General features: G+C 41.4%; 1 protein-coding gene across 3 annotated transcripts in view; it reads left to right on the top strand.

Annotated features, from left to right (window-relative positions):
* The window catches only part of LOC310878007 (xaa-Arg dipeptidase-like), a 51685-nt gene that overhangs the window by 9935 nt on the left and 24126 nt on the right, over positions 1 to 17624 (top strand). Inside the window, exons 2-7 of one of the 3 annotated variants that reach the window (XM_083792053.1) lie at positions 13297 to 13719; positions 13986 to 14134; positions 14662 to 14804; positions 16266 to 16420; positions 16667 to 16793; positions 17445 to 17552. In XM_083792053.1, coding sequence (XP_083648179.1) covers positions 13324 to 13719; positions 13986 to 14134; positions 14662 to 14804; positions 16266 to 16420; positions 16667 to 16793; positions 17445 to 17552 — 1078 coding nt within the window. In that variant the 5' untranslated portion in view covers positions 13297 to 13323. Of the gene's footprint in view, positions 1 to 13037; positions 13720 to 13985; positions 14135 to 14661; positions 14805 to 16265; positions 16421 to 16666; positions 16794 to 17444; positions 17553 to 17624 lie in introns of those variants that run through there. The other 2 variants (XM_083792054.1, XM_083792055.1) reach the window with 2 other exon arrangements.

Below are 17624 nucleotides of genomic sequence, written 5' to 3'. Positions count from 1 at the left end.
CTGGACTGTCCCTTGGCTGTAGATTACTCTGTACTGGACTAGCTTGCACATCGATTATAGACTCGGCTTGCTATATGCATAGCAGCTGGTAAAAACTCTGATAAAGCACCTCGTGTATCCCCACCCACTGAGCATTTTTTGGTCTAATAGACGTCTAATATTCGTCTAAAGGGCCGTCTAGAAATGGGATAAAAAACGTCTAAAAATGAAAGTTTTTTAGACGTCTATTCTTAGGTTAGACGTTGATTCGCGGTTGATTAGACGTCTATATATAGACGGTCTATATATAGACGGTCTATATATAGACGTTTAAACGGCTAATCAACGTCTAATCTAATGAAGAATAGGAAGTAGGAAAAGAAAGAGATGGGGAGGGGGTCGGGTACGTGAATCCTCCTTCCATTAAAAAAAAAATCAATCGTCAGGCGAGAAGGGTGCAAAAGGTCAAAAGTTTAGTCAAAGAATATAGCGTCTAGAGGGGGTGCATAAAGCATTGGCTTTTTGTGTCTAATCTACATTGGCGCTTTTACTTGGTGACACTGTTGTTTTTTAATTGCTTAATAATGTCTATCAATAAACCATTCTAAACTGTTCACCACCTTGCGGTTTATACAGTAGCCTACCTCAACATTTTTACAAAGAGAAGCTAAGATTCCATCCAAGAGTCCATCATCATTCACTAGCTGCTTCCTTCAAGTGAGCACTAGCCAACTCTGGCAATTCTGTACATAATTTCAAACCCCTCCATGCCCTGCAGTGTCACTGACTGACAGCCAGGAATAAAAAGCTTTTACCCTCACACGCAGCTCCATGGCTTATGTTGCGAATTTAGCAGACCCTCGTGGCCATGGTATCACAAGAATCAGTATGCTTATGCCGATGAGAGTGAAGAAGTACATGTACAATAAAGATTATCACTGACAATGGACCTAATGGATCTGACTGCCAGTACCATGGACTTAACACTTAGACTGCGGCCGTGTGGCCACAAGTGTTAATAGCTTGTGCTGGGCCGGAATTGGGGAGTTTACTACTCAAGTACTTCCGTTTTCCCCGCTCACAGACACCTCACAGACCTCCATTGTAAGAAAAGGATAATGTTAGCATTCGCTCACGCTAGCTATCTTTCTTGAGAAACGTTTATATTTCAATCACGATGTGATGAAAAATCTGAAATCAGATCCGAACCTCGGATATCTGATCAGCACAACGGACAGCGATGTAGTTTTCGCGTAAAGAGCCAGTGAAGATCCTAATTATTATAACAGTAGTCTACACGTGCACGAGTAGGGTTGCCACCCGTCCCTTAAAATACAGAATCGTCCCTTATTTGAGAATTAAATGATGCGTCCCTTATTGAACCAATAAGGAACGCAGTTTGTTCCTTATTTTCCTAAATAGCCCCTACACTTCAACACTGAATTTAACAATAATGAACAAAACAAAACACAGGAAATATTAAAGTCAGCACAATTGTTCTAGTGGGAGGCACACACTACCTAAAGTAGCCTAAACCAGTGGTTCCCAAAGTGAGGTCCGGGGACCCCCAGGGGTCCTTGAGGGAGTTCCAGGGGGTCCCCAGCAGTTTGGAACTAAATGGACCCTTATGGTTCTGTAACTCTGAGAGTGTACAAATGGAACCAAATGGACCATCAGAGTTAAATTAACATTGATTTTACAATATGAATTGGGGGTCCCAGAGATAGAAATGCCATTAAATGGGGGTCTGTATACTAATGCATGTCAAACTGGTACTTGAAATTAAATGGGTTGAGAATCACTGTGTAAAACTCTTCTCTTATGGGGGTCGCTGGCATATATTTTATAATGGGCTGCTGATGTTGATGATGTTGGAAAACAAAATTCTACTTCAAAAGTTGTGGATAGCATACCATAAACAATAAGTTGAAGGGAAACTTCAACTTATTGCTTCGACTTATTGCTTCGACGTTTTGCTTCAATGTATTGCTTCAACGTATTGCTTCAACGTATTGCTTCAACTTATTGCTTCAACGTATTGCTTCAACTTATTGCTTCAACGTATTGCTTCAACTTATTGCTTCAACGTATTGCTTCAACTTATTGCTTCAACGTATTGCTTCAACTTATTGCTTCAACGTATTGCTTCAACGTATTGCTTCAACTTATTGCTTCAACGTATTGCTTCAACTTATTGCTTCAACTTATTGCTTCAACTTATTGCTTCAACGTATTGCTTCAACTTATTGCTTCAACGTATTGCTTCAACTTATTGCTTCAACGTATTGCTTCAACTTATTGCTTCAACTTATTGCTGAAATCAAATAGCCCGTTTCTTCCATAGAAAATATGGATTTTTAATATATTTTGTAATCTTTTTTGTTTTGTCTCCCTAGCTACCAATGCCAATTTTGTACCGTTCAGCCAATACAGTAGCCTACATTGTGATTCTTTTATGTGGGCTTATAAGATGTTACTGTCAGTCAGCTTTAGCGTGATTTGTACCAAGCCTTTTTGGTAGTGCCTCAGTCATCTCTTGTTTTCATTCAGCCCACGTTTTATTCATCCAAATGTTACAGGCCAATGCTGCCAGCAAATTAAGTCAGCGCTATCAACAGGAGAATGAAAGAAGCATTAGGCTTCTTCTTCTTAAGGACACAGAGGGACATATCCTAGCTTTAATCATACTGCAAGATTATGAAGCTATGGCAAAACTGATTTCGGACAAACTGCTTTAAAATGGCTTTGGGGACTTATTTTATGATTTACTTCTTACTTGATCACTGTTTGGAAAACAAACAAGTGTTGAAAGTAGTGAAAACTATTTTAATGCATGCACTTAGAAGGTGGTAAACTAACAAGAAAGCCTAAATGGTTCTGAAAATGTCCCTTAGGCTTAGACCACACCGGCACAGAGGGATAAAGGACCAGTGAAGAATTCAGCTCTTTCTTTCTTTCTTTCTTTCTTTCGTCTAGATGTGTCTAAACTGGACCCGGGTAATAACTAATAAGTCATAAGTCAGACCTGCGTGGCCAGTTAAAACTCACCCGTGCTGCGGGTTAAAAATCACCTATGGCTTTCAGTGAGGTTAGGGTTAGGTTAGGGTTTGGGATAGTGTTAATGGTCTGACTAACAGGAGGTCGGACACCATAATTTCACATGAAGGGCCATTTATTTTAGATGACTCCACCCTCCTCTCAAAACATCACAGTGGGAATGCGGCTAGAATCAATCTATCGATTGATTGCCACAGAGATCATAAACACCCAGTGACAGCCAGCCACATAATCAGGCTGAGCTTGGAGGTAGAAATTTACACCTATACTCTGGCATTAACAGTTCCCATCTTTTGGCATAATTGACTGCAGGCTACAGCAACTGTAAGGATAATTTATTGTGGGCCCCATATTTCAATAACATCAACATATTGTGTCATCCCTGATTTTAATTCTTGTACCCGCCACTAAAATAAAAGTGTTTAAGTAGGGTCTGTGGATCTCTTTAACCACTTCTGGGTGAACAAACATACAGCGAAAATAGCAAAACCTATGCTAGGCTGTAGTTTTTTCTTTTTCCATATTTAGTTTCACAAATAATACATTTCTGATTTCCCACTTGGCCCATCATTCCCACGGATCCACAGCGGTATGGCATTTTTTTAAGTAGAGTGGTCCCACTCTATTATAGGAATATTGGTGATGCGACACATTGTGAGCTTCTAGATCTGCTATTTGCAGTAGATTTTTATACATTTGAAAAGTTCTGTATAAATTCTGTATACATTTGTACAAACTTTTAAGTACATTTTTATATCAATACTTTTGTACTTCTAAGTAAATTTTGAATTCCGGACTTTTACTTGTAAAGTATTTCTACACTGCAGTATTGATACTTTTACTTTTGTACTTTTCCACCACTACCACTACCTTGAGAACCATGTGACACGGTCAGATGGTTCTCAAGGAAGTACGTGAACTGCAGACAGACACACGAACATAGTAGGATGATTTTTGTCCTGGTAATGGTATTATAGCTCTGCAGACATACTGTATATTTTGTTATTTTATATAACAAAATATTTCAGAGTTGCAAGCAGGGGAGAACAGACAGGAAGAATGCATTTTCATTATTAGTATTTCAGGTATATGTCACCATGGAAACTGCTTCACCACAATTGCAAGGTCATCTTGTAGTAGCTTTAATAAAGGTTTGTGTATGCTCGTGCTTGTATGTGTGCTTGTAAACTCCCTAGAAACGGCAATAGAAATTATTGTAGGTTTAATAATATTGCATCTGTATGGCAGTGTGTGTATGTGCATGCTTGTATGTGTGCTTGTAAACTCCCTAGAAACTGCAATAGAAATTATTGTAGGTTTAATAATATTGCATCTGTATGGCAGTGCGTGGATGTTCTGCACAATGTTATGATCTGCTTGTATTTGCTTTGCGTCTGCCTAATATTAGGCCTGGTATTGAACTGAACCCATATTGACTCATCGTGATTTTATATTAGGTTTAATATAATCTCACAAGCTAGATAGCTTTTCTGTGTTTACTGATGATGTGTGACAGTTTGTCTTTCCGTATGCTCTGCTGCTCTCATTCAGCAGTGCATAGCGGCAGAAAGTCAGCCAAGTGTTTCCACTATAAGTCTGGCACACCATTATCACACTGTTGCAGGTAATAAGCCTGTATGTAATGCTTTGTCGCATGAGTGTGTCAATCATTGTATAACTGGTTTTGGACTGGCGACACCATAGCGTGACAAATCCTAAATGAGGCTTTTTAGTGATGGCTGGATGATTGGCCAGCACTAGGGTTCTCTGTCTGTCTGTCTCTCTGTCTGCATGTCTGTCTGTCTCTCTTTGTATCACAGTACGAGTACCAGTCAGATTGAAAAAGGTGCATTCGGTTTCACCGACAGAGGCATGCCACCTGAAGGTGATGCCTGCACGAGAGGCACCGCACAGAGCTAGCTTTTAGCGTTGCGAACTACTGTCGACTCAGCGCCGTCCGAGTTATGTACCGTTCCTTTAGTTCTTTTTCCTCCCTTTGACTACAATATTGCACATTTGTTGTGATATACTATTGATTGATTGATTCAATACATTTTACAAGTTTGCTAACAGCAACTGCAACCTCCCGTCTACTAATGCCATTTTATATCAGCTAGGCGTTGGCTACTTTTTTTTCTCTCAGTCCCGGGTTCACCAAGGTTCAAACCTCATCAGTCAAATTCAAATCCATGTCCACTGGTGAGGTCAAAGGTGAAGACCAACCGCCACAGCCTTAGAGTTTATTGTTAAGTTGTTTGCCTTGCCTTGTGCATGTGTGTGGGTGTGTGCATGCGAGTGTGTGCATGCGTGCGTGTGTGTGCGTGCGTGCGTGTGTGTGTGTGTTCAGGGAATATTCCATAATAAAGGAGATAATAAGAGTACAATAAAGCACAGTGCACATGTCCACTCGCTTAATGTCAGGTGCTGAGCCGAGGTAGTAACAATAGAACAAAAAGTCTGCACACTGAGTAATGCTCCAAAGCTTAAAATATATAACGTTCCTTAAACCATAGTGGACATGAACTTTCAAGCCTCTCAACTCTTCATCAGCATCTTAGCATCCTGTGAAGTCAAATTTTGGAAATAGTCTGAAGCCTGATTTATATTTGGTCTTACGACAGAGCATAAATTAGGCATAGGCCATATGTCATATGGCCCTAACCGCCCCCCTCAGGTCCTCCACTGCTGGCCTGCTTGAAGTGCCTAAAAGAATGTGCACAAAAAAATATGGTGAGGCAGCCTTCTGCTTCTATGGCCCAACAGCCAGGAATAAATTTCCATTCCAGCTCAGACACGCACCCTCTGTAGACATTTTTAAATCCCAACTCAAGACTCACCTCTTCACTCTTGCTTTTAGTTGAGTTTAATATGTGCGTTGTTCCTGGTTATAATATGTGCGTTGTTCCAACCAGTTCCTTTCCCCTCCATCAGGCGCCCTGGCTGGCCGGAGGCAGTTTAGAGACCAGGATTACTGCATGTTTTTTGTGAGGGTACCTACCCTAGGGGACACGGGGAGAACATGCAAACTCCACACAGAAAGGCCCTTTCGCCAACCCCACCTCGGGTATGGGCACTGATGACTCGGAGGAGGAAACACGCCGCCAGCACCCACAGTGTCCCGAGTGGGAATCGAACCCAGGACCTTCTAGCTGTGAGGCAACAGCACTAGCAACTGTGCCACCGTGCCCCTTATCCTCATGCTTCATTCTATGCATGAGGAGTCCAAGCTGCTTCTTTTCAACTGACAGGGGAGAATTTACCCGACTGGACGTAACGTGTGGAAGGAACACGTTATTCCGGCCAGTTCCTTTCCCCTCCATCAGGCGCCCAGGCTAACCAGGATTACGGCATGTTTTTGTGAGGGTAGGGGACACGGGGAGAACATGCGAACTCCACACAGAAAGGCCCTTTTCGCCACTTGAATGATTTTTCAATGTATCGAGAAACTGTTTACTTAATTCAATTGTCTATAATGCCATTCCATACAAAAGATTTTCAGAAGTCAGGCCTTCATATCAGTGTGACACACTGATTAAATGGCTGCCACACCGTAAAAATCGAAGTCAGTTCAAGCCCCTGATGAACCCACCGTTTCATCCACCCACCACTCTATCCATTCCACAAATCATAACAGTGAGCCCAGCTGGAGAGCTGGGTCAACCTCAACCATGTAATTCAGGTCAAGGCGCCAATAACATGAGTGTTATTCAATATACATATGCACAGTAAATTGAGAGTGTTAATTTAACCGTGAAAGAGTGATATTTGGTCAGAATTTATTGAGAGGATAGCCCTTGAGATTCATTACATACAATACATGAATACAAATACACAATAGACACATACTGTACAGGTACAGCTTGCTTACCATTCTGCCACCCACACTCATTTTAAACAAAAAAGAATGGCGAAAACAGTACTATGTACAATCAAATTTATTTCAAACAGTAGTGTGACGGGGTATTTATATGCAAATATCATGACCAATGGCATTGTAAGAAAAATATTAGTTTTTGATCAAATTTAAATGTTGCCCAAAAGCATCGTTGGGGACTGCAGGGTTAAAAGCATGAACAGGTTTACAATTTACAATTTACAATTTACAATTTAGGCATTTAGCAGACGCTCTTAATCCAGAGCGACTTACATTTAAGCAAGAACAAAAGCATGGGAATACATCACATAAAAGCATTTATCATGAAACATGCGTAAGCTAAGAAAGTAACAGTGGAATATCTATATAATGAAACTATACATACACTATACATATAAACTATACATATTTACTACTATGCTATACATATGTACTATGGCGTGCTATGACTATATACAATACAATTATAGTGCTGTCTACATAACATGCATAACATAACATAACAGGTTGTTTTGAGATGTGAATTAACTGAAGCGGCCAAGAGAGGTAGGCTAATAGATCTGAGTGAAACAGAAATACTTATTGTTGTATTATATTGTATTAATATAATACACTCTCAGAACTGGCTGTTGTAAACTGAGCAAACATGGAGGAACAATGTTGAATATGAGTGTAATTCTATATGTGTGGCATAGGCAGATAGAGGGGGCAGAATACTTAAAACCCAGTAGCCAAAGCCGTGACAAGAATTTATCTCCATTGCATTACAGTATTATTCAAATGTGTCAGTTGGGATTTAATTTTCATGCTCCTTGTGCATTTCAGTGCACAACAGGACACTACAGAGTCCTTAATTGTCTTTGGGAAGAATATTAAGTGTGTTCATTACATGAGTAGCAATGAATCTGAAAGAGCCATGGCAATCACAACACCAAACATCCAAGGACATGGAAGTCTCCTACAAGTTCCCATGGGAGAGCTTCCAATTAACACTCAAGCTTTCACCCTGACACGGTGACTGGCTACAAAGTACAAGTACAAAGACAGACAGAGAGAGAAAGATGGAAACCGAGAGTAAGTAGAGATAGAGAAAGAAGTTGCGGGCTCAGGAGGAGTATACACGCAAATGAGAGAAACCCTGTTTTGTTGTGACAGTTCACCTTAAGCCTTAATTTGAGAGCTTAATTTATCTGAACATGGCCTTGTTGTGGAATATGCATGTGTATCATCTGGGGATTGTGTCTGAGAAATGAGGAATAAGAACAACATCTAAAGAATTACATAGAATGGGCTGGGACGTTTGAAGAAATGTGGTGACTATTTGGTGATGGGGTGATAGATTAAAAAAAAAAAAATGTGTGTGCATGTCTCACATTTGTAAATATAATGCTGTTTACGTGATCCGCCATGGGGACTTCATGGGGACTCTGCACACTGGATGATTCTCCAAAACTTAAAACTCCTTTACACCATGGACTCTTGGCTCTGCATCAGACGTCACACCGTACGTCATACTCTTTCTGCAATTTTAGCAGGAGGAAAATACTATGGGATTGAAATGATCAAACATGGTATTTGAGGAATAACCACAACAAATTGCTGAGATGTGGAACACAGAATGTCAAACTGTACAAACGAGTAACAAAACTTTACAGACGGATACGGTTCAGGTTGTTGTTCAGTAGAAGACAAGTGAATATTCCTGGGATCTTAAAATAAATAGTGTTGTTGCTTTTTGTTCCAATAAAGAGAAAAAGTCTAGTTATTTCATAACCTTCTCCAACACGTAACCACATAAAGCTACCATAGGGCAAATGGAGTTGAATAAACCCCCTGAGATGCAGCGATGCAGAAAAACATGCATAACCTGAGGTGTTAAGATATTCCAGCTCAAAGAGAAAAGCCATGCCATGGAGTGCACTGATGTGACATAATTGACAGGGAAGGAGATGTCAATTTGCACATGCAAGCAAAGACACACACTCAACTCAACTCCATTCCAAGCTTTCTCGCTCATTCTCCGTCACACACACGCGCACGCACGCACACACACACACACACACACACACACACACACACACACACACACACACACACACACACACACACACACACACACACACACACACACACACACACACACACACACACACACACACAAGCCCTGTATGGTACAGTATATCACCCAAATACCAAGCAAGCTGCTTGTTGTGGGAAATCATGCCTTGAGGGGTGTTTTCTTTGCGGGTCCCCTACCACAGGGCTTTTCCTTCTTTAATAGTGGTGGTGAGTGACAGGTCAGTCCGGGCGTGGCGGACACATTGTCATTATTCTCAGTCGACTGGAACCTCATGTCTAAAATGAGGCACATCAGCCGTGTGTGGTGTGGTGTGCCTGTCTGGCTTTGTGCACAAACTATCTGACTTGAGGTTTAAGGTGGAGGTAAGCCACAAATACACATAGATATTTTCATACAAATATCCAAATTAGACGCCTGAGGGCGAGGTCGCGTGCACGCATGTACCTCGTTGACGGCAGATTGCTGGGCGAGCACTGGCCATATAAGGAGCATGTCGTGAGTGCAGTGTACAGGGTTTGGTGAGGTCAGATCAACATAGTGGAATGTCAGAACAGGTCAACTCCGTACAGTATATGGAGAATCTAAGGGTGGTAGCGGGGACATTCTCTTGAGTGTACAGGGTTTGATGAGGGCCTAACCTTCGCATCACAAGGCTTTCCACCTCGGAGGTCTGTGGATGGTAATTTACGTCATGTTGTAGTCTCAGGCAGGAAACCACAAGGCGGAATAAGAATTCCGCCATTCATAGTACTGATTCCGTCTTGTGGTTTCCTGTCTGTTGACTACAATTCAGTGACTACAACATGACGAAAGTCACCATCCGCTCCCGACCGGATCAGAAACCCGAAATGGAATGCTGCCCGGGCTAATGAGGGCCTGTTGAGAACTCGTGTTTTTGACGGCTGCCGGGCGTGGCTGCACTAATAACTTTGGGGCAGGCCCGTCTAGAGTTTGAATGGACAGGTGGGCCTGTTGAGAACTCTAGGTTTCGCCGGCTACTGCTGCTCTAATAATTTTGGGGCAGGCCCGTCTAGAGTTTGAAATTTGAATGGAATTTGAATGGTATAAGTCAAAAGGGAGACATCGAAGAGGAAGGATGGATGGGGAAGGATCAACATAATTATGCAGAACAGGTTCTGACATATATCCATATATGGAGATCTATTCTAAGGGATGACATCAGGGATCTCCATATATGGACTTAAGTGTGGTGTTTGTTTCATCTCCTATTCCACAGAGAGAACATCCATTTGTTGTAACTGTCAAGGCAAGGCACCATGTATGTCCATTAGGAAAATGGATATACTTGTTGTGATGCCTTCATTTGCATATTATAGCGCTCTGATTTCTCTCTGGCTTGGTGCTATCACCTTGGTGAAAGATTACATTTTCACCACTAATTATTGAACATTTGCAAAGTGCATGCGTAATCTACTGAGAGATATATCATGGAACAGTTACTATATGATGCATCACATGCGATTGATATTTGTTATTTAAAGCAATCCAGTGTAACCCATGATGTGGCTTTCAGCAGCAACATATTTTCATTTCAGACTTACCTCACTCCATGTACTGTGAGTTCAAAAGATCACTAGTGAAACACTGACACCTTGAGACCGGTTAAGTTGTGACTCAAAATAATTCATTAAATGTGCAACCACAGAATGTAAAATATACCATCCTATTGGCAAACCTCTGCAGCATAATAAATAAAGCTATGATCATGAGGGTTCAGCCCTCCTGTAATGTAGGCCTTACTCAATGTCACAGCAGAAAATAGAGGTGGATCTTTATCTAAAACAAAACTGTATAGGCCTATTAAGCAGTGCTCCCTTCAAGTTCTCTGTTTGTGCAAGTGTTGGCTGCAAAAACAGGATGAATCGTGTGAAATAAACCACATGCTCACAATGCAAATCCCTGAATAAGATAATAGCCAATTGCATGAGTGACTTCCTTCAATGTCACTTAATTGACACACAATGGACAGTGCAGGCATCAGTGAGGCGTAACCTAAGCTGACAGACAGGCCATGTCAGCTTGGTGACAGCTTGCTTGGTGCTGTTCGACAACATGTCCTCTTGTGAGTGACAGCGACCCCTTCCAATTAACCTCAAGCATAGGGACAGACACACGTGTACGCACACATCCTGTCATGAACAACACTCTACAAACAAGCACACACAAAAAGAAAGCACGTGCACAGCAGCAGCACAGGTAGAAACAAACTTTTATTTCCCTTTTACATGCTTCCCGCAGCCACTCTCACTCTCTGTTGCTGACACACACGCACGCACGCACACACACACACACACACACACGCACGCACGCACACACACACACACACACACACACACACACACACACACACACACACACACACACACACGCACGCACGCACGCACGCACGCACGCACACACACACACACGCACACACACACACACACACACACACACACACACACACACACACACACACACACACACACACACACACACACACAGTGTTGGCAAAATATTACTTTAACACTAATATACTACTTATTACTTATTACTTTTGAAAAAAGTAATAAAGTTACACTACTTATTACTCCCTGAGAAAAGTAACTAGTTACTTATTACTTTACTTATTACTTTTTTCTCCCGCCCCCAGTAATTGCATATTTTGTCCCCAAAAGTCTTACTTTGCATTTTCAACATTAGCAGTCCCCCCTCCCCTATTCTGCAGTGTTTATTTAACTCATGATGATGGATTCATTTGTACATAGATTATAAGTAGATTTGATGTGGAATATAGCTTCTTCCATATGCACAACTTGCAGCGGACAATAATGTTCATCTCGTCTTGATCGCGGACATACTCAAAATAATGCGAATACTTCCAAGTATTGAATGTTATAACGCTTTGTTGTGCCGGTGTTTCTGTCTCCTCCACCTCCTCCATTGTTAGTTTATTTACATCTCTTCTCTCTAAAAGTGCAGTCTAACGAGTTACACACACTAGTTTAGGTTGTTGTTCCGTGTACCGGACGGTTTAAGGCCCGCCCTTCTGCATCCGATACTTACACATACGTACCGACGAGTGTGCATCGTTTCCATATCCGCTCTAGAGTCTAGATCTAGAGCGGATCAGCAGTCTGCAAAGCAACTTGACTTCAACCCAGTCTACCATTATAAATAAACACTCAAACCCACAGTTCCACCAAGGCTCGTGAAAATAGTAATAATATTACTTTTGAAAAAAAGTAAATGTAATATTATTACTCAAAATGTGAAAGTAACTAGTTAAGTTACATATTACTGGAAAAAAGTAATAATATTACTGAAAGTAGTATATTACTTAAGTTACTTGCCAACACTGCACACACACACACACACACACACACACACAGGGTATGTGACAGCTGTGGATCGCTTGTCCGCATTCATTTGGCACTAATTGAGCTTGTTCCACTGCTGCAAGGTCGGATTAATGTTGGTTATTCTTTTACGTGCAACAAAAGACAAAAGAGATTTTTTTTAATAGCCTACTGATTTTTTTTGTTTTACATGCAAGCTAAATCAACACTTGTTATTATACATAAATGATTGGATTTTAATACATCGAACCAGCTATGTTGTCAAATTATCAATGGTACGGAGTGACACATAAAGCCTCTGTCACTCTGACACCCTCAGATAAATTAAATTAAACATGGGATAGAAGCAAATTTATGCAATCAGCACCCACCCACGTCCCACCACCTTCTAACCATCTCTCTATGATTATCTAAATCGCATATGCCTGGTGAAAGGCTCATACATGATTATACCGATAAAGTATATCATAAAAAGAATGCTTCAGAGTTCAGACTGTTCAGATTTATAGCATATGTTTCGATTTAACATAATCGGCCCATATAGGCAACGTGCGCTCCCAGCCAGCAGAGGGCGATCAGCCCACGTCCCCATATTCAATATTTATATTCAGTATCTTTATAATGTTGTTGTATTATGTAATCACGCCCATGTGGCTCAGAGATTTTGATGGCTCTGATGTGTCTTACTTACAGTTGCTGCTATGATAACATAATTTCCGTGAGGTCTCAGGTCTGTCTGTCTCTGTCATGACATAATCTCTCAATACAGATTCCGATGGGTTCCAAATTGTAATACTTCCCACCGTTCCCACTTCCCAGATTGGTCAGCAGGGACCTTCGATTTTTCAACTACTTCCTGGTCCCACTGACTGGTTTGTCCAACAGGTTATATTCTCTTCTCATCATCACTCATCCACGTTCTTTGGTTCTTCTACTCCTCTCAACAGGGCAGGGAGTGAGAGGGACGAACCACCATGCAATCCAAGGAAATGAAAAACAATCTCCAGCTCTGCATAGACAACCTCCACAGCAAGTTGTTCGAGTTAAGTCGAGAACTGTGGAGCTGTCCAGAACTCGCATACGAGGAGAGACAAGCTCACGATCGGCTCGTGAGGTTCTTCTCCGCGGACGATGCGTGGAGTGTCGAAAGTCACTATATTCTGGAAACCGCTTTTCGAGCCACCTGGGGTCCGTTTGGTGGGAAAGAAGGAGACGTGGTCTTGAACGTCGCATTCCTTTGCGAGTACGACGCGCTACCGGGCATTGGGCATGCATGTGGGCATAACCTAATAGCAGAAGTGGGCGCTGCAGGTGCACTGGGGCTCAAATGTGCACTAGAAAAAGAAGCACATTTTCCTGTTCGTGTAAAGGTACTTTGCAGTTGTTTAGAAGAAAACAAAATGAGTAAAAACAAAAACAAAAAACGACCACAGACAGACGGAAGGACGCACGCACGCACGCACACACACACGCACATACACACACACACACACACACACACACACACACACACACACACACACACACACACACACACACACACACACACACACACACACACACACACACACACACACACACACACACACACACACACACAGACAGACATATTTGTGACCACCATGTCGTCATGCAGGTAACAGTCCTGGGTACTCCTGCAGAAGAGAGCATAGGGGGGAAGATTGACCTGATAAAGGCAGGAGCCTTCAGAGACATAGACCTGGTGTTCATGGCTCACCCAGCTCAGCAGGATGTTGCCTTCCTGCCCTGTACTTCAATCATAGAGTAAGTCGATTTAGAACTTAAACATTACTTAGTTTACTGTGTCAACAACATCCATTTCTCTGCTTTTTGTGCTAGAGATGTTGGCTGATGGGTGGTGGGCACTGGTGGCTGGTGCTAAAGGAGAATATACACATTAATTCACTACTAGGGTTACAAGTAAGTAGGCCTACTGTACGCATGCCCATCCCATTAGGTGATGTGTGTGTGACCTTCATGATCCTCTCTGGATCATGAAGGTGCACAGCAAATTCCAACTTCCATGTAACTGCAGCCAGTCATTTTCAAAATATGTTGTTTTGGAACAAATTTGAGGACATTAGCTACTGTAGAGCTGAAGACGCACTGCGATGCACCCCACAGTGTAGTGGATGCACTGCAGTTCTCGATAGAGAATCAGTTATTTATGGGGACATGATGCCAACACTGCCGTGTCGTGTGACAGTATAAAATCAATCAGGCTAACATCTTGCCATTCTTCCAGTCAGCCCTAAATCTGTTTTTGCCTTTGCTTTTTTAATCCTATGTAGCGTGACTGTAAAGTACCACGGGAAAGCATCCCACGCAGCTGCCTACCCCTGGGAGGGAGTGAATGCTTTGGATGCTGCTGTGTTGGCCTACAACAACCTTTCTGTCCTCAGGCAGCAGCTCAAACCTAATTGGAAACTCCACGGTGAGGAGAGAACAGGCACATTTGAAGATATAGTTAATTAGCAATTATAGTTGTGACTTGTGACGATCAGATAATGGTCTCCTCTAGCCGCAATTTGCAAATCTAGATTTTTTTATAATGGGATGAATCTAAAGTTGCAATACCCTCCATTGACTCCCCACTCATCCAATTTGCGTTTGTGATCTGCTTGTATTAAATAACGTTAAATTTGCCAACATTGCAGCTGTAGGGCAAGCTTGAATTATCCTCTTTCAATCTGACGAGCTTTTGTGTCATAAAAATCCACCGTAGACATGTTATGACTCTACTTTCTGTCAATAAATTCTGTGCAAGTGAAGTGTTGGAGTGTGGAAGCGCTCGTCGTAAGTCACTGAACTGCCCTGAGTGCCATCCGTTTCGCATTTGCATATAATGCAGGAGGCAGCAGCCTTAATAAAAACACTTATAATCACAATAATCACCTGCAAAGGATGTCTTGACAGAAAGTAGCTCATAACATGGATTTTTTATGACACAAAAGCTCGGCAGATAATTCAAGCTTGCCCTACAGCGGCAATGTTGGTGAGTTTAATACAAGCAGATCACAAACGCAAATTGGATGAATGGGGAGTCAATGGAGGGTATTGCAACTCTCATCCCATTATAAAAAAAAATCTAGAGTTGCAAATTGCGGCTAGGTCTCCTCATACCTACTGTAGAATAAATACATCATGTGGTTATGGTGTCTTCAGTCACTGTGGTCTTGTCATCTTACCTCCTTTCACACGCTTTCTAGTTTATGGTCATCTTATCCTTTGTTTAACTGTAATACATTCTTGTGTTTTGTTTTGTTTTAATCTTTTATACTGTATGTAATGACTTCTATATGTTTTCATGTTTAAACATTTAAACATATTTTGAAGCACATTGTGTCTACACTATGAAATGTGCTATGTAAATAACTTTGACTGGAATTAATGACGCTACATCATTTTAATTTCATAAAGTGTAACAGCACGTCACCCTATTGCTATTCCGACAACCACAGGCAGGTCTCAGTAATCATAGTCACAGTTATTACTTTGTAGCACACGTCAGTAATTTTACTCTGTTACCTTTTAAATACGATGGACTCAGAAACAATACATATATACCATCACACATGCTACTCACCTTGGATGCATTCAACCGTTTTACCGGTAGTATCAAAGATCAGATTTTGAAAAAAAGTTCAAATTATACTAAGTCACATGTACGTGACTTTAGCATTTAAGAAAACAAAGAAAAACACGTATCTTTTCAAAAAGATAGGGATGCTTCAATTGTACAGTATGTCCAATGGGTAAAATATACATCAATTTTTGTCTTGTCAAAAAGTAATTGATAAGATTGCGGTTTGTTATGGTACACAGATTTTTATAATCAACATTATCGTACTTTTTCAGTATCCTCTCTTATTGTATGTTTGCTTTTCTTCACTAGGCATCATTAAACATGGGGGCGTGGCTCCCAATATTATCCCTGACTACACTGAGATGGTGTTCTACCTCCGCACACCCTTCATGAAGGAACTCTCTGATCTGAAGGCCAAAGCTGAATCATGCTTCAGATCAGCCGCTATGGCAACTGGTTGTGAAGTATGTATGCTTCAAAACTGTGCTCTTGCTTTATTTCGCTGTTTTGCACTCTGTGACTTACTGGTTCCCATTATTAGCCCATCACAGACTTCATGTTGAGAAAAATGGTGGCTAACCGCGGCTTGGTAACTTGTTTGCGATTGTTCATATTTCCTTCCGTAGCCTACCATTCACCAGTACAATAAGTATGCACTTATGCAAATTGTTTGTTATGTCTAACTGGTAATTATCTAATAATATCATTAGGTGGAGATAATCTACCCAAGCCCTGTCTACTCTAACATCTTACCCAATGTCACCCTGGCAAACCTCTATGAAAACAACGGGAAGGCGCTGGGAATTGAGTTTCAGGAGGAACCAAATGACTTCTGCGGTAAGATGCAGCACCAGGTGTGTGTGTGTGTGTGTGTGTACTAACTGTGTTGATAATTATTTATTTATTTAACAGGAACAAAACTGTTGCACTGAGCCATGTAGCTAATTGGCATATTTTATTGTATTTACTGCTGGCTGTCAGGGGTGGATTTATGCATGTCTGTATGGGCAACATGGGCAGCTAGGTCAATTTTGGTCTCCCCAGAGTCCCCACTGGAAGCATACTGTACCTATGACTTTATTATACAGTACTAAACGGATAAGAAAAAAGTTCCAAGACATTGTGTCTCCTTGCTTACTGTAAATCGCTCTAGATTAAGAGTGTCTGCTAAATTCCTGAATTGTAAATTGTGTCTAGTTTAGGAAAAAGAGCAAAGAGGAGGAGAAATGCATAAAATATAAAGGTTTGCAGCCATGCAGCTATGTAATCTCTTTATGAGTATACTGTAATATTCTCGCCCAGGACAAGCTATAGAACCTAGAAATGCTGGCTGTGCGACAAATTGTCCTTTGGGGGTAAGGAAGCTTACCATGATGACCTTGACCGTGACACTATAGCGTGTTGAAATGTAGATATTTTTGACAGGTTGCACAATGTCATCCAATTCCAACCAATATTCCTGTTGCATTCATAATAATTATCTTGCAGGTTCCACTGACTTTGGTAATGTATCGTTTGTAGTACCTGGTATCCATCCCTTCTTCTACATTGGTTCAGATGCACTGAATCACACTGAGGACTACACCAAAGCAGCAGGTAAGTTACATATTACTGTACTTAGCTCCCCCCCCCCCCCCCCCCCCTCCTCCAGACCAGTAACTTTATGCA

Source organism: Protomyctophum parallelum (assembly GCF_964188405.1).
Source record: "Protomyctophum parallelum genome assembly, chromosome: 20".
NCBI lineage: Eukaryota > Metazoa > Chordata > Actinopteri > Myctophiformes > Myctophidae > Protomyctophum > Protomyctophum parallelum.
Note: the sequence above shows the minus strand (reverse complement) of the source record. Positions and strands in the feature narration are given on the sequence as shown.